A 23,911-nucleotide genomic window follows, 5' to 3' on the forward strand; every position below is an offset into this window, starting at 1 on the left:
CGCCACCGCCGGCCCCGGGCAGGTGGCACTCGGCGGGGCCCCGCCCGCTCCCGGCGCATGCGCCCTCGCCCCGCCGCGCCGCGGTAAGATGGCGGCGCCGTGAGCGTCACTTGGCCATGAGGAACCTGCGGCTGCACCGCGCCGCCGGGCGCCGCCCCGCCGCCGTTCCCTCCGGCGCCCCGCAGCGCTTCTGCCTCGGCGCCGAGCCCGGTGTGGTGCTGGTGGGCTCCCGGCGCGGCGTGGTGGAGCTGGGCGCCGCCGGGCAGCCGGTGAGCGCCGCGGATCGGGGCGGTGTTAGGCTCGGGGGGATGGAAAATGGAGGGGGGAGTAGCTCGGGGAGGGGGGGGACATGTCCGAGAAAAAAATCCTATTGAAACGTGCTCTGATACCTCCGAGGCATTAAATTCCTTCCATGGGTTCAGTGCTGAAGCTAACTGGCACAAGGGCTTTGGGCTTTCCTGGGGGCTTTTCCTTTTAACGTTTTTGAAGAAGGACGCTTTCTAGAAATCCACATTGTGGTCTGTCTGTGAGTGCTAGCAACTCTAAAATACCTTAAGAACTCAAAAAAGTACCCAGAAGCCCATGTGAAGTTGTTTAATGCATCAGATTCTTTTTTTTATTATTCGTTTTGTGGTCTTTATGTTTCTAGTCTATGTGACTTTAATTAAATTATTTTTATTTCCATGATGTTTCAATGTGCAAAACACGTGTGCAATTAAATAGAAGGAACTGGCTTATCTAACAGTTGTAAATCTCATCTTTGTTTTGCTGGACCTGAACGCACATCCAAATGTTTCTGTTCATCTGAAATTTTCTGTGCTGTGTCTCAGTAAAGTCTGAATGATCCCTTAAAAATATAGGGGTGCTTTAAGCAGCTTCCTGTTAACCTCTTAATGTTAACGGTGTGTGAAGTATGTAAAGGCAGTTGAAAGATGATTAGCAAGACAAATTGGAAGCTGCAGTATTGTCATTCACTGTGTGATCTCTTACATGATTTTTTTCATCATCTGTCTAGCTCTTTTAACACGAGAACTTTCACTATGGATAAGTGAATAGAAGTGTTTGCACGTTGGCTTTTCTCTGATACATCCATGTGCTAGCTGCTGACATGCAGTGCTTTGTGTAACTGCAGTAGATGAAATACGCTCTTAGTTGTTACTCTGTCATTTTTGTGGAAATGTCAGGTGATGTGCAATTATTAAGCTATTGGCCTCTCCATGTCTAGGTGACAAGAGAAGTTTCTTTGACTGCTGAGGGTTTTATGCCGGAGGATGAAAGTGGCTCCATCGTCGGTATCGAAGATCTTCCAGAGCAAGAATGTGTGTGTGTTGCCACAGCAGCTGGAGACATCCTACTGTGCAATCTCAGCACAAAGCAGGTAATGTGGCAGGAAAGACAGAACAGTACAGAGAGTTTTCAAGGGGAAGTTGACAGTTTGGGGGACAGTTGCATGTTTATTACATTAAGCTGCAGTTAGTCTTCATTTCTTGGATAGATAGGTTGATTTCTTTGGAAGCCTTGGGCAGAATCAAGTACAGAGTATATACACCATAAATGAACCAGAATCTAAACTGCAGCTTGCATGTCCACAGCCTCAGTCCTGCATGCTTGCTCAGGGGGCTGTTGGCATACAGTCAACAGCACTGGATCCATTGGACAAACAGTCTCACAGCAATAGGATATTGTTGAAACTCCATACAGAATAATGTAATCCATAATTCACAGGTTTGTTAATGTTTTTTATCAGTCAGTACAGAACTTTGTGCTTAGAAAATTGTGCAGACGTGAGTTAACTGAAGAGAGAAGAAACAGTTGTATGTTAAGATTTGAAGACTGGTTGGAATAAAATATTAAAAAAAATAAAAAAAATCCCAGCTGAGTAAGTAGGGCAGGAACTGAGACACTTGCTTTCTGTTCCCTCCTTGTTATCCGATTTGTACTGTCCTCAGTAAAATGCTTAAACTCTACAGTAGCATCTTCTGAAGTCTGCCTCACCTCCCCCAGTAATGGCCCAACAGTGCAGGTGTATGTAGATAGGAGAGGACAGTGGCCTGTCCGGGCTGGCTGCCAGTTTGTGGTTATTTGCAGCTCACCTCTTTGGGTTCTTGTTTGGATTTGATTTGCAAATACCATTTAAATATAAAAAGAACTATATCTGAAAACCATGCCCTTCATTGCAACTCAATGTGTGTCATAAATAAAGATAAAAAGATCTGATATATGGGACTTTTCTTGCACTGGTATATGGGTCAGGCCTCATATTTAACTTAAAATCCTTTATTTCAAGGCTTTAGGCCTTACCGTCTGAGTTATAAAGATGTATACTTTCAGTGCAGTCTGGGAACCAAGAAGCCTTGAAGGTTACTCTGCTTGTTCTGAAACTTATTGTATGTGGATGATATTTACTGTACAAGAATATATGGTCCTATTCTTCTCACCTGGAAAAAAAAAAGATATCCAAGCTGAATTTCTTGAATCACATTATTTTGCTGTTCATTATGAATGTTCTGTTCCGTGGCCTTTTGCAAATCAGGGTAACAATGCAGTGGGTAGAGAACTTCTGTCACGGTATTGTTTATACACCCATAATATCTCAGTAGAATGGCTTAGTTTTTCATAACCTTCTTTGAAGGTAGTTCAGCTATCACATTTTGAACTTACAAACAGCTTTTGGGGTCAGGTTTTGAATGGATGTAGTGCCACTTCACTGCACATTGGAATTTTCTAGGTAAAAACAGTTACGTCTGTGTTGTATGACATCAGACTGGTTACCAGTAGAACCGCAGACCCAATCTGTGGTAGTATTACTGTTAAGACTATTACATGCTAATGTAAGACTGAGAGCTGCAAAATAAAACTCTGGGAAAAACTGGTAGAAAATGCTGATCTGTAGATTATTTGGGCTCACATACATAAATACCATGGAACTGTCATTTGGTTAGAAATATTTCTTTTGTTTCATTCAACACAAAGGGTGAAATAACTCCTGTGACTTTTCTAGGTATGTGAGGATTTCCTTCAGTCAGTGACTGATGTCGGGATGGTGTTGCATTGGTGTTGCTGCTCACCTGTGATATTGCTTCTGTCTTACAGGTGGAATGTGTCGGAAGTGTGGACAGCGGCCTGAGTGTCATGAGCTGGAGTCCCGACCAAGAGCTCGTTTTGCTTGCAACAGGTATTAACAACTACCTGTAAGCTTTCTGCCCTGAAGAGTGAAATTCACTATGACCAAAGTGTAAAATACAGATAATTTTAAGATAAGGAAAACAAGATACAAAGTCATGAAACTGGGATTAAGACTTTGAAGAAGAGGAAAAAGACCTTCTGATCCTATATATTGTTTCATTTCATAATCCATGAGGAGCTTTAGTGATCCTAGCTGAGTTGTTCAGACCCAAAAAGTGACTTTTATAGAAAATAATATTTCATTAGTCTTTCAGGTCTTCCAGGGAGGTATATTTTCGATCTTGCAATAAAATGTGAATATTCCTGTGTTATAAGCCCATTTGATTGTTTAATAAATATTGCTTCTTGTCCTCTGGTAAGAAATACCTGTGTTACAAGCTTTACTACAGATATACCTCTTCTTGACAATAAACTTAGCCTCAAGCAAAACAAAATCACAGAGTATCACAGGTTGGAAGCAAACTCTGGAGATCATGTATTCCAACCATTCTGTTCAAAGTGGGTTCCCTAGAAAAAGTTGCTGGGAACTGTTCCCAGTCAGGTTTTTAATATGTCCAAGGATAGAGACCCCACAAACTCTGTGGGTAGCATGTTCCAGTCTTTGACCACCCACACAGTAAAAACTTAAAAGTAAAAAGGGTCACTTCCATTGACTTGATGGCATCGCTTCCAGTGTAGCTTATGCTGCTGTTGGTGTCCTGTGCAGCAGGGACCTCGTGCCTCAGGACACACAGGGCATTTTCTGCTAAGATGTTTTCCAGCTTCTTGGCTGCCAAGTCTGTCCTACTGCCTGAGATTATCACTTCCCAGGTGTGGGACCTGGCTTTTGTCCTTGTTAAGCTTCAAGAGGTTTCTGTCAGCCTGTCTCTTCCACATAACGAGGTCCTCTGGATGGAAGCACAACCCTCTGCTGTACCTGCCTCTTTTCCCAGTTTTGTGTCATCTGCAAACACGCTGAGGGTCCTGTCATCCAGGTCACTAATGGAGATGTTAACCAACATTGGCCCTAGGTCCGCAGGTCCAGTGGTGGTGAAGTATCACTCGTGACCAGCCTCAAGCTGGATTTTTTGCCACTAACAAGCTTTTGGACTTGTCTGTTCAGCCAGTTCTCAGTCCACAGTCACTGTTCATTGATCCATCCTGTTTTCCATGAGTTTGTCTGTGATGTTATGGGAGATGGTGTCAAAAGCCTCCTCTGAGTCAAGATAAATAACCACTGGTCTCCCCATATATCCACAAACCAGTCATTTCACTGTAAAAGGCAATCAGATAGGTCAGGTATGATTTCCCCTTCATAAATCCATGCTGACTACTGTCAATCACCTTCATACCTTGAGTAAAAATGTTTATGAAGTGCCAGGTACTTATTTCAAAAGTGTAAAGAACTCTTTAAGGTTAGTTCAGGAATTATATTTCTGAAGAGAGAGACTTGAAGATGTCCTTCCATTACAGTTTGAGATTTTCTGTTTTGAAGGATGCATTCTCTTTTGTATTGTGCTAGAAATACTTTTATACTGAAGTCCGTTACAAAATAATAGGATAATAGAGGAAAACATTTTGATCTGCTGGAGATCTCAGTACTAATGCCGTATTTGATCTGTACCCTGCAGGTCAGCAAACTCTCATCATGATGACAAGGGATTTTGAGCCAATTGCTGAAAAGCAAATCCACCAAGATGAGTTTGGAGAAGGTAAGAGGTGCATGAAATAAAGTTGCTTGGACTATTTTCGTTGGTGTGTTGTAAGCAAGTATAAAGTAAAGAAATTGAGTGCTTACTAGACCCTAGGAGACGTTTTAGACTGTAGTTCTTTTAGCCAGCTGGAGGGGAATGCCAGTATTGTATTTATCAGTGGAAATTCAAACAAGTTCCCTGTACCGGAAGACTTTCTGGGCTATGTCAATTTCCTCCAATTTTTTTAGAGTTAAACTTGGGTGGATGGAGTATGTGGCGTGATGCTGTAGTTGTTAACCACAATGTGCAACGTAACTCTGTAAATCTTCCACCACAATAATTATTTCTTTCTCAGGAAAGTTTGTTGCTCTTGGCTGGGGTAAAAAGGAGACACAGTTCCATGGATCAGAGGGAAAACAGGCAGCACATCGCAAGCAAACGGTATTACGTTATTTTTCTTAAAGTAGGTCTATACTTTTCAGAGGGAAGATATGTATAAAGAAAGCTTCTGTTGTTTCTGATCTGCTAGTTTGACACTGCCTTTCCAGGCAGTTGTCTTCATAGTCTCCTTCTGATTGTTTCTGTTATTTGTGATTCAGCATTTTTATCCTCTTCCTAAATCAGAACAGCAGCTGGAAGTAGTTAAGGCTGGTTCATATGGAGCTCAAAGCAAGATTTGTAAGTGCTAGTGCTTGCTGATGTAAAGCCACCCTTGAATCAGCATGACAGATGTTGCTGAACATGTTCTATATATCAAAATATTTATATATCCAAAAGCTATAACATGTAGTTCGGTTTGCTCCGTGAAGGCAAGAGTTTAAGGACTTGGGCTACTGACAGCCACCAGTCATGTGAGGTGACTTTGTGCCTGTAAGTTTTTGGTCTTTGTTCCCTTGTTTGACTCTTCTTCATTTAAGTCTTTTTTTTCTTTTTATGAAAATTCAGGTAGCTAACAAACTCCACTGCTGGGTTTTTCTTTCTAGTTTTTATTTTTTTTAACGCTATACCATTCCTGTATTTTGGAAATGAAAACTTACGGGAAAATGTGTCGCCCAGATTAAAACAGTCCTGCTGAAACATGATAGGCTACCACGAAAAGAGATGAAATGTGTCCTTCTCTAGCTTTACTATTAGGAAGGATGGACCAGGATAATGTTTGGCTGTATCTAGAAAAATATGCCTAGTTTGGCCAAGTTAAAGCTCTGAACAGCTGCCTTTGTATGTGTATTCTGTTGAGATTTTTTTTTTCCTGTTTTGTTCTGTGAAGAACCTCTTTGCTTTGAAAAATGCTACTTCTCATCCCAGCTTCTGTCTGTCATACAGTCTGTCTGGACAGCATGCCTTTCTGTCCTTCCAAGGGATGTTGACTCTTGAGTACTGGTCATGAACAAACCTTGGCTCGCCCTTGCAGCGTGTCCAGCTTGGGCACAGCTGGTCTGTAAGGAGAGACTGAGGTGAAAGGGAAGCATATCATGTGATCATAGAATAGATGGTCGTATGCACATACAGGAGGAACAGATTGAATTGACAGACAGTTTTAATGCTAGCATCTCCTAAAATAACATTCTGAGTAGTGAATTCTAAACTTTGCAGTCTCACGATTGTTTAATGGGTCGATTTCGTGCCAAGCCTCTTGAAAGAGCTGTCTTAGCAATGCAGTCTGCTTAGACAAAGCCAGCAGTTGCCTTCCTAAGCTTTGATGCAACTTTCTTTTGTATGACTTCAGGAAGTATCACCTACTTCAGCCTGGGATGACAGCAGGCCTCGGGTGACATGGAGAGGAGATGGGCAATTTGTTGCCGTGAGTGCTGTCTGTCCAGAGACAGGTATAGTAGCAAATTTCATTGAAATATCAACTTGTTTAAAAGTCTCGCTAAGTGGAAGTGAGACAAGGCAAGAACTGGCTAGTGTCCGTGGTCTCTTGGCTACTTAAAACTGGGGATTTGAGCTAATTAGTTGTTCCTTCCTCTTTTTTTGATGTTAAAGGCTCAGAAAAGCATTTCGTAGATGTGGTCTTTTAAATGCTTTCTTGTCAGTTTGGTTTTTAGTCCAGTGAGGGGCCAGGAGAGGTTACCACTGAGTAGTTACTGCCTGAACTGCTTTTTTCACCAGTTGTAAGCCACTGCTTGAGTAAGCAATCTCTTTCAGGTTCCTAATACCAAGTGCATGTGTCTGACTGTTGCGGTACCCACAGTCCCTCATAGTAAGAATTTGGTCTTGCAGGTTTTTAAGTATTGATAATACTTATTGATAATACTCTGGGTATTGTAATTGTTGTCTTCCATGATTAATATTCCTGAGCAGTTCAAATGTTTTTGGTCAGTATATTGAACTGTACCAAAGACCTGTTTCTCCACTAGTTTGGGTTTTGAACCTCAGTACTTCAGATTAGGAAGATTTTGCATATAGAAGACAATTTAAATGTTTTACTAGAGAGCAAAATGGCTACCACTGAGCTAATTCAAACTGAAATTGCTGCTTATTTGAGTAGAGTCACTCAATTACTATGAAAGAACTTCCTGAGACAGAAGTTTTGATGCGCTGTTGTTACCCCTAAGGTGTACAAAAGCAATCTCCTTTCTATTCATGAGCATCCAAATTTGCTCTCACACCATCGTGAAAATTAAGATTCTCTTCCTGGTATTTTCTTACACCCTTTTCTCCCTGCCTTTTCAACCTCTAGGTGCTCGAAAGGTCCGGGTGTGGAACAGAGAGCTTGTGCTGCAGTCAACAAGTGAGCCTATCTCGGGATTAGAACAAGCACTGGCCTGGAAGTGAGTAGCAATGAACCTGCGTAAGGGCTGCAGAGTGCTTGTTTTTATTCCCTAGTCACTGCCTTTGCTTAGCATTGATTTCATTCTCCCGTGTTTATTTTTCTCAAAACTTGAAGAAAGCTGTCTTCTGATCCATTACATGGAAGGGTATCCTCTTAAGACCTGAAAAACCTAATACTTGCCTTATACGTGTGAAGAAGGGATAGATTCTTTGCACTGTCTCAATATCAGGTGGTTTGGGATTTAACTGTGTAAAATGGAATATTACAGGTGCCGTTGCCTGTGCTGACACTTACCTGCTCACCTGAGGATGTTAGGGGCCCTGTGAAATGTTTGTGCTGCACCTGTGACTTTGTCTGAACAGTGCTGAGGAAAACAGACCCCCTGCTGCCCTTTCCTTCATGTCTCGTGTGAAAGCTTCCTCTCTGGAGAGAGGGAAGATGGTTGGTGTTTAAAATGACAGTTAGCGATTGTGTGAGCAACCACTGTTCCTTTTACTTTTTTTTTTTTTTTTAAGGCCCTCTGGAAACTTGATAGCATCCACACAAGAAAAACCCAACAGACATGATGTGGTTTTCTTGGAGAAGAATGGACTTCTTCATGGGGAGTTCACCCTCCCGTTCCGGAAGGGGCAGGTCAAAGTGAGTGCTGTGTCTGGGCTTCTTTCATTAGACTGTAGTGAAGAGGAAGACTAGATCTTTATCCAGATTCTAAGAGGAATTTTGTGACTTTGCACTTAGTGCTGGTCCTAGTGGAAGAGAGAACAGTGAAGATGCAATGCCTTCTGCAGCTTTCAGTACAGAGGAAAACTGGTATGTTGTACCCCTAGGGTACTGCTGGCCTCTGTATACTTTCTGTTAGGCAAATGCTTCAAAAAATGCAATTTAGGATGTCAGCTCATGCAGGAGTGAGGTGAAATAACTCACATTGTCCCGAGTAATGTAAGTGAAAATCTGCTACTAAGGCGTTGTTTCAGCTTCTGCCTTTGGATGCTGAGAGGTCTTTTGGCAGATCATTTCTCAGTGCCAAGGTCAACAAAGAGAATTCTGCTGTCCCATTTGTGTGTAACCTCTTCAGCTGTGTACAACTGCTGTGATGGGTTCTGCTTCAGGGCGCTTTGCTCCAACTGTCAGGAACTTTGCAGTATGCAAGTACTGTGTTAGTACACTAAGCCATGTACCTTACGTTGTTGAAAATAAGGAGCAACTCATGGTCTTGAAAACTGATCTGGAATACAGCCGCTCTTTGCAGAGGTGGCAGTATCCAATAAGAGCCATCTTTTGTTTTGCAGGTTAATGAACTCCTTTGGAATGCAGATTCCACGGTCCTGGCTATTTGGCTGGAAGAGCTGAAGACTGAAAACTCCAACCCAAACAGTTACGGTGAGAGTACTCTGTGAGGCTCTGGATTTTACACTTGCCTGTGAATGTGGTCAGCAATGGATATTCCTCTTCAGGGTAGAAGACTTTGGGCTGGCTTATCTACAGCTTTGAGATCCCTCTGCAGGTCAGGAAGAAACGCTAGTTAGCTTGAGCTCAAAGCATCTTCCAGGCTGCTGTATCTGGAGGTGGTATTACATGGAATGCTTAGGGTGTGATCCCTTCCCTTCTCAGAGAGGGGAGATAGAGGAGTTCTAAGATCGACTCCTTTGATCAAAATCAGGGGTTACAATTTTCTTGTGCTGGGTGTTGTATGACAGAGCCTATGGTCTGGAGGGTAAAACTGTTAAATCACCTGCAGAAGAGCAGTGGGGAGGGTTTGAGATGGGTGTCAAGTAGTAATCTCTGGTAACCTTTTTTAATCTATAGTTCAGCTATGGACCACAGGGAACTATCACTGGTACTTGAAGCAAAGTCTGCATTTTGGCAACGTGGAAAAAAATAAGTTGGTGTCACTGCTGTGGGACCCAGTGATCCCATACAGACTGCATGTACTCTGCCAGGGCTGGCAGTACCTCTGCTATGACTGGCACTGGACCACAGACCATGGGATGGGGCAGAACAGCCAGCACGTGGCAAATGTGGCTGTCATAGATGGAGGTAAGATTCCTGCTTTCAGTAGAGAACCTAATAAGAGCCTTTCTGAGATATGAAATTTGTTACAGCTTGGTTTCTTTCTGCTTTCTTCCACAGATAAAGTGCTTGTCACAGCATTCCAGCATGCTGTGGTGCCTCCACCCATGTCTACCTATGAGCTTCAGCTCAAACAAGCAGTTAATCAGGTTGCATTTCACACAGATCCTAAATATAGTGGAGACATGGCTGTCCTGGATGCTGATAACAAGATCACTGTGTACAGATATGGTGAGAGTATGTTTCACTATTGTTTTTTAACAGAAATCCTGTCCCTGACACTTGGAATCAATCTGGGATTAGCTATACAGGGTCTGTTTGAGCTAACCAGCACTTTCCAAAGCACTGCTATAAACAGGGTAATAGTGTGCTGTTGGACAAGAGACCATTGCTGCAGTCTCTCAGGTATGCGTTGTGACATTACAAGGTAGTTCTGTTCCTCAGGGTGAATGTTAATAAGGAGGAGAATATGCTGGTTGTACATGTAGAGGTGGTATATTTTATATTTTCATAATCGCTTCCTGTAGCATCTTTTTTTCTTTATAAGAATGAAGATGGAAGGGACTCTGTTGGCAGAATGTCTGAACTCTATTTTGTTCTGTGTTCGTTAGGACAGAGAACAGTGAAGGACCCCACTATCAGGTTAGGAGCTGTGGGTGGAAATGGATTTAAAGCTGATGTGGAAACGCCACACCTGGATAAAACATACAGGTAATACAGAACTAGTGCAACTGCAGTGGGGAGAAAAGGGCAGTGCCTGGCTGAACGGTCACAGCTGTGACCACTGTCTCAAGCTTTTGGAGAGCTCATCTGATAACGTGGCTTTATTGTGCTGAGGCTGTAGCTTCTATTAGTGCTAAGGACTGGAGAGTGCAGTGGGTAGTTCATCCCAGGAAATACCCTTGACTGCTAGTAACAGCACTGAGGTGGCTTTTCCTGTGCCTGGTGCTCTTGGCCTTGTGGTGCTGCAGCTTTCTCCAACTCCCAGAGCCACAGGAATGGCTGTGCAGTGCCCAGGCTTGTGAACATATGCACAGGAACCAAGCTTCTTATATAGCAAGGCCAGTGACAAGGTTAAACAAACAAAAACCTTACTCTACGTTTACTCCTGTACTCAGGTGGCATGGAGACAGCACAGCCTAGGGAAAGCTGGTGGGGCTCCCTGGGTCTCATCCTTCATCTCCAGCGTGGTAGGATTTGTGCTTTCAGTGACTGTCATTTTCTGCACTGGACTCCTAGCCATGCTGTGTGTCTCTACAGTCAAGCTGTGCCTAGGAGGATCTTTGCTTTCTGCAATAAGGTTTTTGATGTGAAAACTAAAATCAAGTTCTATTTGCTTCATGGTCTCTCTTATTTCATGACAGGGTTGATCTGGGCAGCAACGCCAATGAGATGATGCATCCTCTTGGGCTCCGATCTCTGACCTGGCTGCCAGATGACAGCTTCCTGGTGGTCGGTCAGGATCAGCATGCTTCTCAGTCTGTCCTTCACCATCTGACTGCAGCACCTCATGTGACTGGAGCTGAAGAAGAGCACCTGAATTTACGGTACAAGAGGTTTCAGTTGTGGGTGAGGTCTGAGAGTGCCTTTGGGCTTAGAAGGAACTGTCTCTTGTGCATTCTGGAGGCTGTTGGGGGACTGGCCTTGGGGGATTTGGCTGTCTTCCTGCAGGAGAACAAAACAGCTCATGAAGCTGCCTGCACATAGTCGTAATGCCTACGCCCAGCCTGACAAGATGTGGTATGCCAGCATGCCTGTGTCAGTACAGGATATCTCTATTAGTTTCTCTGAAGTCCAGGCCCTTGGAGCAAGTTTCTCAGTTCTACCATTTGTCCACATTACTAAAGTCCAGAGAGGACTGGTAGCAGTTGTTATTCCTGTATTCCTCCTCCATCTAACTGCTGGTCTTTGTGCAGTCAGCATGAAAAGAAGCCAAGTGGGCTACAAAAATCTGCTTCACAGAGAGATCCTGAGAGTCACTTTCTGCAGCACTTACAAGGCAAAGGCAGGGTAATTTGCATATGAACTGTAGATTAGAACAAAAGAAGTGTGGGTTTTCCAGAGTGCTGTAAGTGTGCAGACTGTGACTAGCACTAAACACTGATTGACTCAAGTTGTTGGTGCTCTTTTTTGCCAGTGTCAGCTCATGTAAGTGTGAAAAGACTGAAGAAGGGTGTAAGGATTTACATGATGAAGATATGGGCCCGTGCTGGAGATGTACACCCTTCAATCTGGCCCCAGGAAATGGAGGATTAGGGTGTTAAATGTATCCACAATGACTGATGCTCTGTGTCTTCTGTACCTTGCCCCAGGTTGTCTGTGCCTGTAGATGGAGAACTGATAAGCCTGTGCTGCAGCCCAGTGACCAAAACTGTAGCTCTACAGCTGGCCGATGGACGGATCCTGAAGTACCTCTGGGGTAAGTTGGACCCTATTAAGGCCCCCTGGCCTGAGGTATAGTTGTTTTTTTTTAAAAAAAAGATCTTAAAATGTTTAATGATGATTTGACTTGCAGGGACATGGGTGACCCTTGATAGTAGTTAGTGCTGCATTTCGTGCTCCTTCTTCTGGTCCCACAAATTGATTAAAAATAGTGATTTTCATCTGAAAGCAGTTAATGTTGTTGAGAATGATAGCTCTGACTTTGTGATTTGAAAAGATGACAGCTGGTTTAGAGGCTTCAGAAGTGGTGACTGAATGCCACATCCTTGGCACTTCTCATTCTGTAGTGGAATAAAGGTGCTTCTGAGCCTCTAGAAGTTACCACCTTCTTTTCTGCCATATGCTGGACTTACATTTTAGCATTCCTCCTCTCCATGTCAGATACTGTCAGATACTTGCAGCTGTAGTTTCTTGAGATTTACATTATGGGGCTGTAATGTCTGAATCTTTGTCTGGAAAACAGTCTGATCTTCTTTGCTCTTCAGAGGCTTCTCCTCCAGTCATTGAGCCCTGGCAGACTAGCAGTGGCCATGCTGTCCAGTTCCCCCACCTTTGCGTGCAGACTGCTCTCACGGGGATTGGTGGTGAAGTAAGTAAGACTGTGAGCAGTTTAAATTCCTAACTTACTTGTTCTCTATGTCAAATGTGCACTATAATTTTATGCCCAGGGTCCAATGATACTTCTTAACTGGGTTCTTTGTAAGGCCCTATGCAGATCTGACAGCACATCTTTCCTTGTCTTCTAGAGCATTTCTGATGGCTTGCAGGTAACATCCAATCTCCCCTTCCTGTTAATAACATGAATAATCTAATTGAAGAGCAAGGAATTTCAATTTTAAGATTTCCATCAGTCACTGCTGTGCACTCTGTGAAAACAGCATTTTGCTCTGTTTTATCCAAAGTTACCCTTTTAGCAAATACATCTGCTCTGAGTTACTGCAGATCTACTGCTACTAGTGTTCCCTGTTGATGGTTTCTTGATAGTTACAACAGCTTAAGGAATGACTAGCTATTTTGCTGCTATTTTCAGGGTTTCTTTCCTTCAGTGGGTATCCAGGTGAATGCAGTATGGAGTTGCTTTATGCTCTTCTCCTCTGTACTAGTGTCTATCCTCTGTTACTTTGCACCTAAAGCTGCTAAATAAAATAAACTAAATGGTCTGGTGTGGCTTCTGCTTTTGTTATGTTTCTGTGACAGGGTAAACCAAGCTAGTTTTCCAGCCAGAAGTATTTAAAGACACTTAGGTAAGCCCTCCTGGAATAGAGATTGCCTGACTTCCTGTCCAGCTTTTCTAGATCATTCACATGAGGTAGTTGATACTCAGTTGTAAAGCACTTGAATCCATTGGCAGTCACTGTGGTGAAACGCTGGAGATTGTGACGCTGATTCCTCATACTTGTCATCCTTTTCATTTACAGGAGGTGATCTTGGGCCTCACAGATCGATGCCGGTTTTTTGTTAATGACACTGAGGTACCAAAGCATTTGCCCCTTACTTTGTCCCCTTTTCCTCTGCCAAAGGCAGATTCCCTTTTCTGCTCTGTACAGCAATAAACACAGTAATTTTTCTACAGGTTGCTTCCAACATCACGTCATTTGCAACATACAATGAATTTTTGTTGGTGACAACCAACTCCCACACCTGTCAGTGCTTCTGTTTGAAGGACATAACAGTGAAAGGTAAAAGCCAGTACTGCCTGTCTGCTGGCAGCTCATGACCATTGTCTTGGAACTGCAATGTGTCCCCCATTTTTCCACATCCAAACCTGCTGTATTTGGGTCACTCAAAGCAGCTACTTCAAGACAGAGGAAGAGAGCTGCTTGGAAAAATTTGCAAGTGAGGAAGGAGCACGGGAGATTGACTCTAAATACCATGCATTCCTCCCAGGGAGCAGGATTTCTCCTATGATTGTTCCTTCCCTATTTTCAACAGCTTAGCCCTGCATTCTCTCCTTCCCTTCATGTCCAAAAAAAGAAAAGGTGCTCTGGTATTCAAGGGCATGTGGCAGAGTAGGGATCCCAACAGGAAGTTTCTGTCCATTAGGGAGATGAGGCCCTCATGAAGGTCAGGATAACTGGTTATTGGCGCTTTACACCTTTCAGTGCTCCTCTCTCTGGTGCATTAAGCTTTATGTTCCTGGTGTATAGAAGACATATCTCTACTTTGTACAGCAGTGCTCAGCACTAAAAGGTTCTCAACCTGCTTGCAGCCATTAAGGACCATTGATGTATTGTTGACTGAGCTGGTGAAGTACGAGACCTTGCAGAGCTACACAGGAAAGCTGTCCAGGTGGCACTGTGCAGTGGTGTGTGTGTGTGTGTGTCTGCTGATAACTGTGCTGTCTTCAGCCCTTCAGGCTGGCCTGAGCAGTGCTGCAGCCCCTAACAGTGAGACCCTGCGCAAGGTGGAGCGAGGCTCGCGTATCGTCACCGTTGTGCCTCAGGACACAAAGGTTGTGCTACAGGTCAGTGCTCTGCCCATGTCTGCTGAGGTTTGCTGTCAGGGTGTAGAGGGCTTGTCTCAGTAGGGAGCTGATCAAATTGCAAATAATGCACACACAGCACTACAAAGCTGATCTCCTATCCTGCTGCAGCACAGCACCTCCAATCTCCAGGCTAGATATGGAGCGATTTTGAGCATGTCTCTGGGAGTTAGTTTGAGCACAGGCAACTGTGCCTACCAAATTGGGGGTGTTGTTCAAATTCCTACTGGCTGAGGCAGATTAATGTTACGTATTGTGGCCTTTCCTGTGAATCTCAGACCCGCCTCTTAGTACTTGCCATATGTTCTAGCAACCCTCCATTAGATTTGGCATTAAGTTTGTCCAAAGTTTGGAGTGCTGTGCTCACTCTTGAGAACCAGCAGAGGCTGACAGAACATGGAAGGATTCATCTGTAATGGACCTCTGGAGGTCTGTAGCCTAACATCCTCTTCAGAGCAACAAGAACCGGAAAGCTAGATCAGTTTGCTCTGCGTTTTGTCCGGTTGTGTGGGGTCTAGATTCCTGAGGAAGGAATGTTTCTGAGCTGAGAGAATTTTCAGATGATTCAGGTTAAGTAAAACTGTTCATTGAAGTGAACAAATAGGCCCATGAAACTGCAAATAGCAGACAGGCCTAGAAGAGTTAGCCTCTCCTCACTTCGTCTTCAGTGTAGTCTGAGTAGCTACAAAGAAGTAATTGTGTGGATCTTCTACTGCAGATGCCAAGAGGAAATCTGGAGACTGTTCACCACCGAGCTCTGGTTCTTGCCCAGATTCGAAAGTGGCTAGACAGGTAAATGGAGTCAGCATATTCTGGTTTCTGTCCCCCTTGCTGAGCTGTTGAGAGGCTGGATGCCCATCTCTTGTAGTGCTGCAGAAGGGCGGGAGGCTAGACTCAGAGGAACTGGCTTTCCAGGTAGGAATGAAAATGTTTCTGGGGCTACCACCTTGAAGTCAAATTTTCAGCAGTCCCATCTACCTCAGATTTCACCATTGAGGGCCTTATTTATGTGCTGAAACTGCATGGTTGGGAGCAATCTTGGTCTGCCCCATTCTCCAGACATTTTGTTAAATAATTTTATGTTCGAGTTTTCTGAAACAGAAGTTGGTCCATTAGACTTAGATGTAGTTCTCTAAGAGAGGAATATAAAAATGCAAAGCCTGCCCCTGGCCTACTGCAACCTCATCTACTGGTCCGCTCAACTGCAGAGGCTGGCAGTGAACAGGATTGACCTTGCACAGTTTTTCTGGAAAGCAGTCTACATGGCTTGTTGCCTAGGCTATTGTTCCCCTCCAGCCAGGTCCGTAGTTACCTCTAGTGAGCTGCCTCTATTTGTGAATATTGTACCTGTCCAATATGTAAACTATCCCTCTTGACTCATTCCCCCAGGCTTATGTTCAGGGAAGCATTTCAGTGTATGAGGAAGCTGAGAATCAACCTCAATCTTCTCTATGACCACAATCCCAAGGCAAGTATGCCCAGTTCTGTTGTGTCCTTTTCCATATCCATCTAGTCTGGTTGGATTCCTTCATCTTGTACATTCAAAGAAGGTCTTTGAACTTGCTCCCATAGTTACTGTACTTGTCAGAATAACAGTAGCAATACTCTTGTTCATTTCAGGTATTTCTGGAAAATGTAGAAACCTTTATCAAGCAAATAGATTCTGTGAACCATATCAACTTGTTTTTCACAGAACTGAAGTGAGTATAATTCTGCAAATGGAAGCATGCATGTAATTGGCGGTGGATTGTTTTGCCAAAGTATTGGCAGCTTTTCAGTTTCAGTGGAAGGACTCAGACAGAAATCTGATGTGCTGGGTCATAAAAACTCAAGTGAGCTCAGTTGTTTCAAGGAAAGTAAGTGTATCTTTTGGGGAATTCCAACTTGGAGGCAATCGTTAGATTTTTCCACTAAGGGATTTTTAGGACACCATCTGACTGCTTTGACCTGTCTGCTGGCTTTCTGTACAAGGATAAATGTCGACAGAGAAGGTTTTGTACCCCTATAAAGAAAAGCATGACACACCTGCTTGTCTGAGACCTGAAGCCAAGATACTTGTTTAGATTCCCAAATCAGACCTCCTGATTTCTTTCTCAGAGGTTGAGTGACAAAGAGGTTTTAAAGCACTGGTAGCTTCAAGACTTCTCAGGTTTGCTGAAGTAATTTGTTTGGGAACTAGAGCTAACACTCGTTTTCTCTGTGTTTATTTTCAGTTTTGACCTGATCTTAAATCTTTGTCTAGAAGTAAAATCAAATTACTTAATTTTCAGAAGTGTTCTTTGCTCAGCGTCTCCACAGTGGATTTAGTAGAATGCAGCTGTATCTTGAAAATATTGCCTTCAAAGTTTTGTGTAACTACAGTAGTTCTGACCAGTTCTTTTTTTTTCCAGTACCTCATTTGGCTAAGAATCAGTTGGGATGGATAAGAGATGTTGGAGAGCTTTCTGGTAGTGTGGCAGATTGTGTGTCTGTACTGAATGACATATGAGCTATTTTGTTGAGTAGTTACTTTCTGCGTACATTTCTGTGTTTTAATGTTACTGTCTTTGTGCTGAACTTTGTGATGGACCAGGCTCGTATTCGTGTCTTTTTATTTAGAGACGAAGATTTCACAAAGAGCATGTACCCATCTCTGAATGGTAGCAGTAACGCTCAACCACACCAGCGTCTCGATCAGAAAAAAGTAAACCTCGTATGTGATATGATGAGAGTTGCCATGGAACGCATTGACCCTGAAAAGTGAGAATTTGCTTATGGTGAAGGAGCCATTAGAGAGATTTCTGTTAAATCACTTGCAGAAAAGCGAAGCTGTCCTTAATGTCAGTTACTTTGCTTTGGATCCCCTGAGGTGAACCTGTGCTCTGCAAAGCTTGTATCGCCGTACCTTCTATCTGCTGAGGATACTCTTCTGAAAAGCACAGCATCTAATAATTCAAGAGATAGCAAAATATCTTTTCCCCTAAGTATTAAAGAAATAGAGGCAGGACGCCTACAAGGGTTTAAAAAACACACCGAATTTAGGAACACTGTGTGACATGGGAGATGGAGAGAGATGAACAAGATTGTCATCCCAGGGAAATGCTGGCTTTATGGAGCAGATGGCATTTCAGAAAAACCTCATCTGTTCTGTCTGAGACTGAATTATTTTTGTAAATCTTCAGCTGTATTTCTGAATGGTTACCTTTTTGTCACCATCCTCCTTGGATGAATCAAGACTAGACAAAATTAAAGGGTGGGAAAATAGGATAATATCAGTGGTTGGTGAAGCACAGTGTTAAACCCTGGGCAACTTAGGTGTGAAACAGTGGATAGAGGAGCAGCAGACAGTGAATTGATGCTGTACCTTGAAAACTTAGACACTTTACAGCAAACAGTTTTGGTAATCAAAGCATTTCCTTACATAGGAAACCTATTTTGAAATAGTACAAGTGAATAATATGGAAGTGGAAATAATCTCCTAGAAAACTTACATTTTTATTTAAAAAAAAAAATCGTGCCAAATTTAATCTGGAAAATTACACCCAGCAATCTGAGCTTTTTGATGGGTGTTATCTCTCCATTCATGCTGGCTGGCATAGTAAGAAAGCTCATTCTACTCAAAACACACCTCCAGTCTTGTAATATGTTCGGGAAAATGTGCTAATTAAAAGGGGGGGGGGGGGGCAAAAAAAAAAAGCTAATCTTCTTTGGTACGTTTGGTTCTTTTCTCTTTCTCTGTTTTCCTTGAAAAAGCTTGGAATACCTGAGTAGTTTTTTTCTTTCACAGAACTGTAGAATGGTTTGGGTTGGAAGGGGCCTTTAAGGATTATCTTTTGTTTAAAGAAAATGTTGTCTCATTTTTTTATCTACTGCTTCTGTTTTCTTTAGATACTGCCTATCAATACTGACAGCACATGTAAAGAAAAATCCTCCAGAACTGGAAATTGCTCTCCAGAAGGTTCATGATCTTCGAGGTGTTGTATCAGGAACCCAAAAGAGTTGAAAATATGTGGAGTTTGGAGGAGCTTTCATTGTTAGCGTGGTTTACTCTGAAAATTTTTTTAAGGTGGCTGTTTGTGGAGGCTGTCAGAAAAAAGAAATGTTCCTGAAACTAACTATGAAATTTGAAACTGCTGTTAATAGAACAGCAGCTTATCAGCTAAGATGAGTAGTTTTGTACTTACCCTTGTTAAGTTTTGTACTTACCCTTGGCTCATCCTTTGTCTAGGTATGTCAGCAGATAGGCCAGAGCTGGAGCTGTTTTGTCTTTCAGTTCAGAACCCAGTTTCTCCCGGCACGGAATAGGAGGTTCCTATTCTAGGTCCTGGTACCTCAAACTGTTAGACTCTGCTTTTATTCTGTGCTGATACTTTTGACTTGTCACCATTGCACACTGCACAAATTACTGTGCTTGGGATATTTTTTGAAGTTATGTGGGAAAGACTCCGCAAACAGCCAAGTAACCCCTCCTGTAAGGTGGAATGAGCCATTAGTTTGGTGGTCTGTATGTGGTGTTAAGGTTGTGCTAGATACTGCATCCATCCCTCAGACCAGTGTTCCACTGCTAATGATGTGACTGATCTTGTGTTTCTTTCATTACAGAGAGCATTTCTCCAAATGTCACAGCCGTGAGTGCAGAGGAAGCACTAAAATACCTGCTTTTCCTTGTGGATGTCAATGAACTGTATGATTATTCCCTGGGCACATATGACTTTGATTTAGTCATCATGGTAGCAGAAAAGTCTCAAAAGGTCTTGGTTTATAGTTTCAGTGAACAATTTTTCTTTCCCGAAGGTTCCTTGTAGTCTGTGAATTAGCCCACACGTTTTATTAGTCGTAGCTCTCTACACAGGCAGGATTGCAGTTGCTCAGGCCCTCTGTGTGTTTGGGGTGATGCTAGGAACATGGCATGCCTCCTCATCTATTCGTACTTTCTGAGCACAATTTAGGGAACTTGTTTGTGCTCAAAGTGTTACAGGTCTGTTCTAGAGCAGCTCTGCAGAGTAGGGGAGGACTCTCGTCTACAGCGTTGTGGCTGCATTCTAGTTCTGTACTCTTTCAATTTTTGCTTAGTTGGTGGTGGCTACAACAATAGTGTGTATCTTCCAGCATCTGTAACTTGAAGTCTCAATGAAAATCCCTGTCAGGATCTTCACAGAGTTTCCTGATGTTACTGCAGAGCCTGTTGCCTGTCAATTAAAACATCCTATTGGTGTTACCAGGCTTAAAACACAGGAATGTGATTTTCATGACGTCTGGTGTGGAATATACCAAACAGCTTTATAAATGCAAATTGACATATGATAATAGCTAATAGTAAACAGTATTCAGTGTGATACATATCAAATAGATGGGAATTTTGAGTATCGCTAGTCTCTGGATACTGCTGAAGTTCTTGTGTGAGACTGGTAATTTAAGTTACCAGGCAAGAGTACATACACAGAATTGATTCTCTAGGACGGCTTACATTTTAATGAGAAATTTTCTTTAGTGTGTTATGATATAATTTAAAATTTGAGGCTGTCTGCTGTTGAAGATGGGGGGTGAATAAGGATCTTAGCAGACTAACTAAGCTGCTGTTTTTATTATTCTTCACAGGACCCAAAAGAATACTTACCCTTCTTAAATACTCTCCAGAAGATGGAGACCAACTATCAGCGGTACACAATAGACAAACACTTGAAGAGATATGCAAAAGCTCTTGGACACCTCAGTAAATGTGGTAGGTGTCCTGCACATGCAGCATCTCTAAGAAATTCTGTAGTAGAACATTTCTGTTTTGAAGAACCTTTGGGGGGAAATAGCTGAAGAAGGAGAAGAATTTCACAAGGTCATCTTCTCTCCTGGTAATGCTTGGTTAACTTATTCTCCATCGTTTTTGTAGTGTAGCTTGGGTCAGGGAGAAAGGCGGGCGTGTGTTTACTGTCCTGTGATCATGAAGCATAAGTCTTTGTTTTCTCCAGTTGTAGGTGACTTGTCCCCAGTTAACTCTGCTGGCAAAAGTGAAGCAAACCTTAAGAAAGTGAATCCCTTGGGTTTAGAGTGGTAGAGTAGGTGCACTTATGATCTTGCACCCAAGCACCTCTTGTTGCTTCTTAATAAAATGAACCCAGACTGGCGGGGGTCCATGAGAGTCATGTACTTTCTCTTTTGTTGCTACAAAAAATAAAATATCTCTGCAGGTCCTGAACACTTTTCTGAATTTCTGAACTTGGTGAAAGATCAGAATCTGTATTGTGAAGCCTTGAAGCTGTACCCCTCCAGCACTCAGGAGTACAAGGTGTGTAAGCATGTGTAGCATACAAGTTTTTAATTCTCTCACATAGTTGTTTGCATATCCCCCGCACCTTGAGTGGGGGCAGGAGTGAGACAACAGTCACTTGCATTCAGGTTTTGTAGGGCGTTGCTCCTCCTGTGTTGTCTGAGACCTTTCTCCAACATACTTGGAATTACTCTTCGCACTGAGCCTCCTAGGTCTGGTCATTGAAAGAGTGGCTGTTACTTCTTTGATCTCATGTCCAAGAGAGCACCTGGGAGTTTGGTTTCTGCTGCACTGTCTTGTGGTGTGTTCATCTTGATGTTTGTGATACAGGTTTTCTGTATGGCACTTGCAGGTTGTATGGGGACATTTTGTTGCCTGTAAACTATTCTGGAGAGCGTTAGAGAGTTTGAGGCACTCCTAGACGTGCCATTTTCTAGCATGTAGGGTCCCTTGTAGATTTCAGTACTACTGAAGAACTGTAGCTTGCCCTAGGCTATTGTCAAATGTAAATGAATGCATTTAATTCAATTTAGATTTTTTTAAATGCACAACAAACAAGCCTTTGTAAAAGAAGTTGGTGAAGAAGTAAGAAGGGAGATGCAGAAACTTGTCTTTTGCAGCAAGGTGAAAGTAGAAAGGTCTCTCTCAAGAGAGATTTGTTTCTGGCTTAACATGGAGTCTTTTATTCTTTCTGTATTATTCCAGTCAAATATATCATCCCCTTCTTGATAGAGATTGTGAGCTTTGAATAGCCTAGAGAAGCTGCGTGTATTGATTTTGAACAGCCTATGCCTACAGAGTTCGAGGGCCTGCACCCTCCCTTGCCCCAGTCTTTGACTCCTAGGGTCCTTTGACTTCTAGGGAGACCTAACAAAAATTACTGGTTGGAGTAGGGAAGAAGGGGCTGATTTCCTGCAGTTTGTAGCTTACCCAGCTTGGAAAATTAGGTACTTCCTCATGTCTCTTGCTTTAGTACTGTGTGAAAAGTCTGCATGTGCTGATCAACAGCCCTTTAGATGATACAGAGTTTGAAATAAGATAGAACATTGTGCATGGAGGTTCCTCAGGGGATGAAAAGCCAGAGAGGCTTTTGTTGATGTCCACTTAATTCTCACTAGTGTAGGACTGCTGCTGACTCCACAGCTGATTTCTTGCTTCTCTTTTGTCCCTGTCTTGCAGGATATCAGTGATGCATATGGGGAGTATTTGATTCAGAAGCAGCTTTATGAACAGGCTGCACTGATATTTGCTCGGGCTGGCATCTTTGCAAAAGCACTCGATGCGTTTCTGAGCAGTGGCAGCTGGCAGCAAGCCCTGTGCATGGCTTCACGGCTTGGTTACACGACGGATAAGCTGTCCAGCCTGGCACAGAGCATGGCAGGTAGGCTTTGAGAGGGTGGAGGTAAGCAGACCAAAACTGGGTGCTCTTATTTCTTGTTCGTTCTGATTTTTCATTAAAATCAGAGAAAACCTCGGTCTTCAGCAGTGTTTTTTGTAAAGGACTGTAATTCCCATGGGTTTGTGTGATTGCACATCACCTTTGTTTCTCACAGGAACCAAAAGATGCTGGGGCTGAGCTGGTTGGCACCCAGGAGTTGCCAAGCTAGTTGTGGCCTTGGCTGCCTGGAGCTGACTGGTTTTTGCACTTTCCTAGCAACCTGTTGCTGAACTGCTATTCCAAATTGCTTCCTTGGTTAACCTCAGGGAATGGAGATTCTTTAAAGCGTCTGACGTGATTGAGGCCTCCAGATGTCATTCACACAGATACTGCCTAGTCTTAGACCTTAAAGGCTGTTGCAGAATTCGGTGCTCCATCTCCATGTTTTCTCCTTAATGCCTGCTAGCAGTTAGGACAGGCTGGTACATGTAAAGTTATGTGTGGTCCTACTGCAGGAAAAAAAGATGGGTTGTCTTAGAGTTTGTGCTCACTAGGAAACATGAGGCTTCATGCATGAGATGTGTTGTGGGCCTGGCATGTATTTCAACAAGAGAAATGGAGCATCATCCTGGGTTTTGCCATACTCAGAGGCAGAGTTTATGAAGAACCTCTTAAACAGTGGGAATGGTTTCTGGGAGTGGTCTTCCAGATTTGGATATTCCAGTATTTTCTTTTTCTATCACTTAATGCAGTTTGGATCCTTCATGACTTGTCTTTAACACTTTTTCTAGTGCCCATCTTAAATCACAACTGTAATTTAGCAGGATGAACACGTATAAGCTGTCTTCAGAGCAATTTGCTTAGGTAATATCTTCCTTTTTTTTTTTTTTTTTCCTGGCCCTGTGTATCATTTTCTCACTTACACCCTAGCAGAAAAGCCAGTGCCAAAGCTGGTCCTAAGTTTTAAGGGGCTAGAAGCCCTGAATCCCATAGGTTTGATGCTTCCTGTCTATACCACAGAGAGCAACAGACAGTTCTGCCAGCAGATAGCGAGACTGTGATACACTGAAGCTTTCAAGAGAGATTTCCTGTTTTCATCCTGCCTTCCTCCACTTAGGAGACTCTTCACTATTTCTGTCTAAAATTGTAGGTGAGAGGTTCTTCAAGTGGCTATGAGAGACAAGAATCATCAATTTCACAAGCAACTGTCTGATGATGATATAGGTTAATGAATTCTTGACATCAGGCAGCCCTTCTTTTTATCATGCAAATTAAATAAGCGTCTGAGCAGGTAGAAAGTGCTACAGTGAGTGGGATGTTCCTCGACTTCATTGTTTTGTAGTAGAAAATCCAGCTGCTCCTGAAAAGCTGAACTCCACCTTTTCTCATAGGAAAACTGGTTGAACAGAGAAAGCATGCAGAGGCAGCCATGCTCCTGGAGCAGTACACTCAGGTAATGTGCCTCTCCTGTCTGTGCCCCAGTAATACCCTTTGTCCAAGACATGCTACATCTTTTATTTTCTCTGTTCTCCTGGGCCACATGTGACTCCGTATGTGCTGACTGCAGAAGAGTCTGTGCCACGAGTTCTTTTTGAGAGGGCAGAGAAGGTCTGGGTGATGCAGCAATCAGGGAGTAGATGAATGCTGTGTGCCCAGGTTTTCT

The 23,911-nt window shown here is 43.0% G+C and overlaps 1 protein-coding gene across 3 annotated transcripts in view; it reads left to right on the forward strand.

The window, feature by feature from the left end:
- Positions 1 to 45: 45 nt before the first annotated feature.
- The window catches only part of ELP1 (elongator acetyltransferase complex subunit 1), a 30,379-nt gene continuing 6,513 nt past the window's right edge, over positions 46 to 23,911 (forward strand). For 2 of the 3 annotated variants that reach the window (XM_048051768.2, XM_048051771.2), the window contains exons 1-28: positions 46 to 269; positions 1,226 to 1,378; positions 3,094 to 3,175; positions 4,797 to 4,877; positions 5,215 to 5,300; positions 6,586 to 6,685; positions 7,543 to 7,633; positions 8,151 to 8,274; positions 8,925 to 9,015; positions 9,442 to 9,672; positions 9,766 to 9,942; positions 10,317 to 10,416; positions 11,070 to 11,252; positions 12,018 to 12,124; positions 12,633 to 12,736; positions 13,566 to 13,619; positions 13,721 to 13,826; positions 14,496 to 14,611; positions 15,348 to 15,421; positions 16,019 to 16,097; positions 16,250 to 16,329; positions 17,228 to 17,368; positions 18,497 to 18,582; positions 19,211 to 19,359; positions 20,207 to 20,330; positions 20,791 to 20,888; positions 22,050 to 22,251; positions 23,640 to 23,701. In XM_048051768.2, the coding sequence (XP_047907725.2) occupies positions 117 to 269; positions 1,226 to 1,378; positions 3,094 to 3,175; positions 4,797 to 4,877; positions 5,215 to 5,300; positions 6,586 to 6,685; positions 7,543 to 7,633; positions 8,151 to 8,274; positions 8,925 to 9,015; positions 9,442 to 9,672; positions 9,766 to 9,942; positions 10,317 to 10,416; positions 11,070 to 11,252; positions 12,018 to 12,124; positions 12,633 to 12,736; positions 13,566 to 13,619; positions 13,721 to 13,826; positions 14,496 to 14,611; positions 15,348 to 15,421; positions 16,019 to 16,097; positions 16,250 to 16,329; positions 17,228 to 17,368; positions 18,497 to 18,582; positions 19,211 to 19,359; positions 20,207 to 20,330; positions 20,791 to 20,888; positions 22,050 to 22,251; positions 23,640 to 23,701 (3,234 nt within the window). In that variant the 5' untranslated portion in view covers positions 46 to 116. The remainder of the gene's footprint in view (positions 270 to 1,225; positions 1,379 to 3,093; positions 3,176 to 4,796; positions 4,878 to 5,214; positions 5,301 to 6,585; positions 6,686 to 7,542; positions 7,634 to 8,150; positions 8,275 to 8,924; positions 9,016 to 9,441; positions 9,673 to 9,765; positions 9,943 to 10,316; positions 10,417 to 11,069; positions 11,253 to 12,017; positions 12,125 to 12,632; positions 12,737 to 13,565; positions 13,620 to 13,720; positions 13,827 to 14,495; positions 14,612 to 15,347; positions 15,422 to 16,018; positions 16,098 to 16,249; positions 16,330 to 17,227; positions 17,369 to 18,496; positions 18,583 to 19,210; positions 19,360 to 20,206; positions 20,331 to 20,790; positions 20,889 to 22,049; positions 22,252 to 23,639; positions 23,702 to 23,911) is intronic. The other variant, XM_048051769.2, reaches the window with a different exon arrangement.

This window comes from Anser cygnoides, chromosome Z (assembly GCF_040182565.1).
Source record: "Anser cygnoides isolate HZ-2024a breed goose chromosome Z, Taihu_goose_T2T_genome, whole genome shotgun sequence".
NCBI lineage: Eukaryota > Metazoa > Chordata > Aves > Anseriformes > Anatidae > Anser > Anser cygnoides.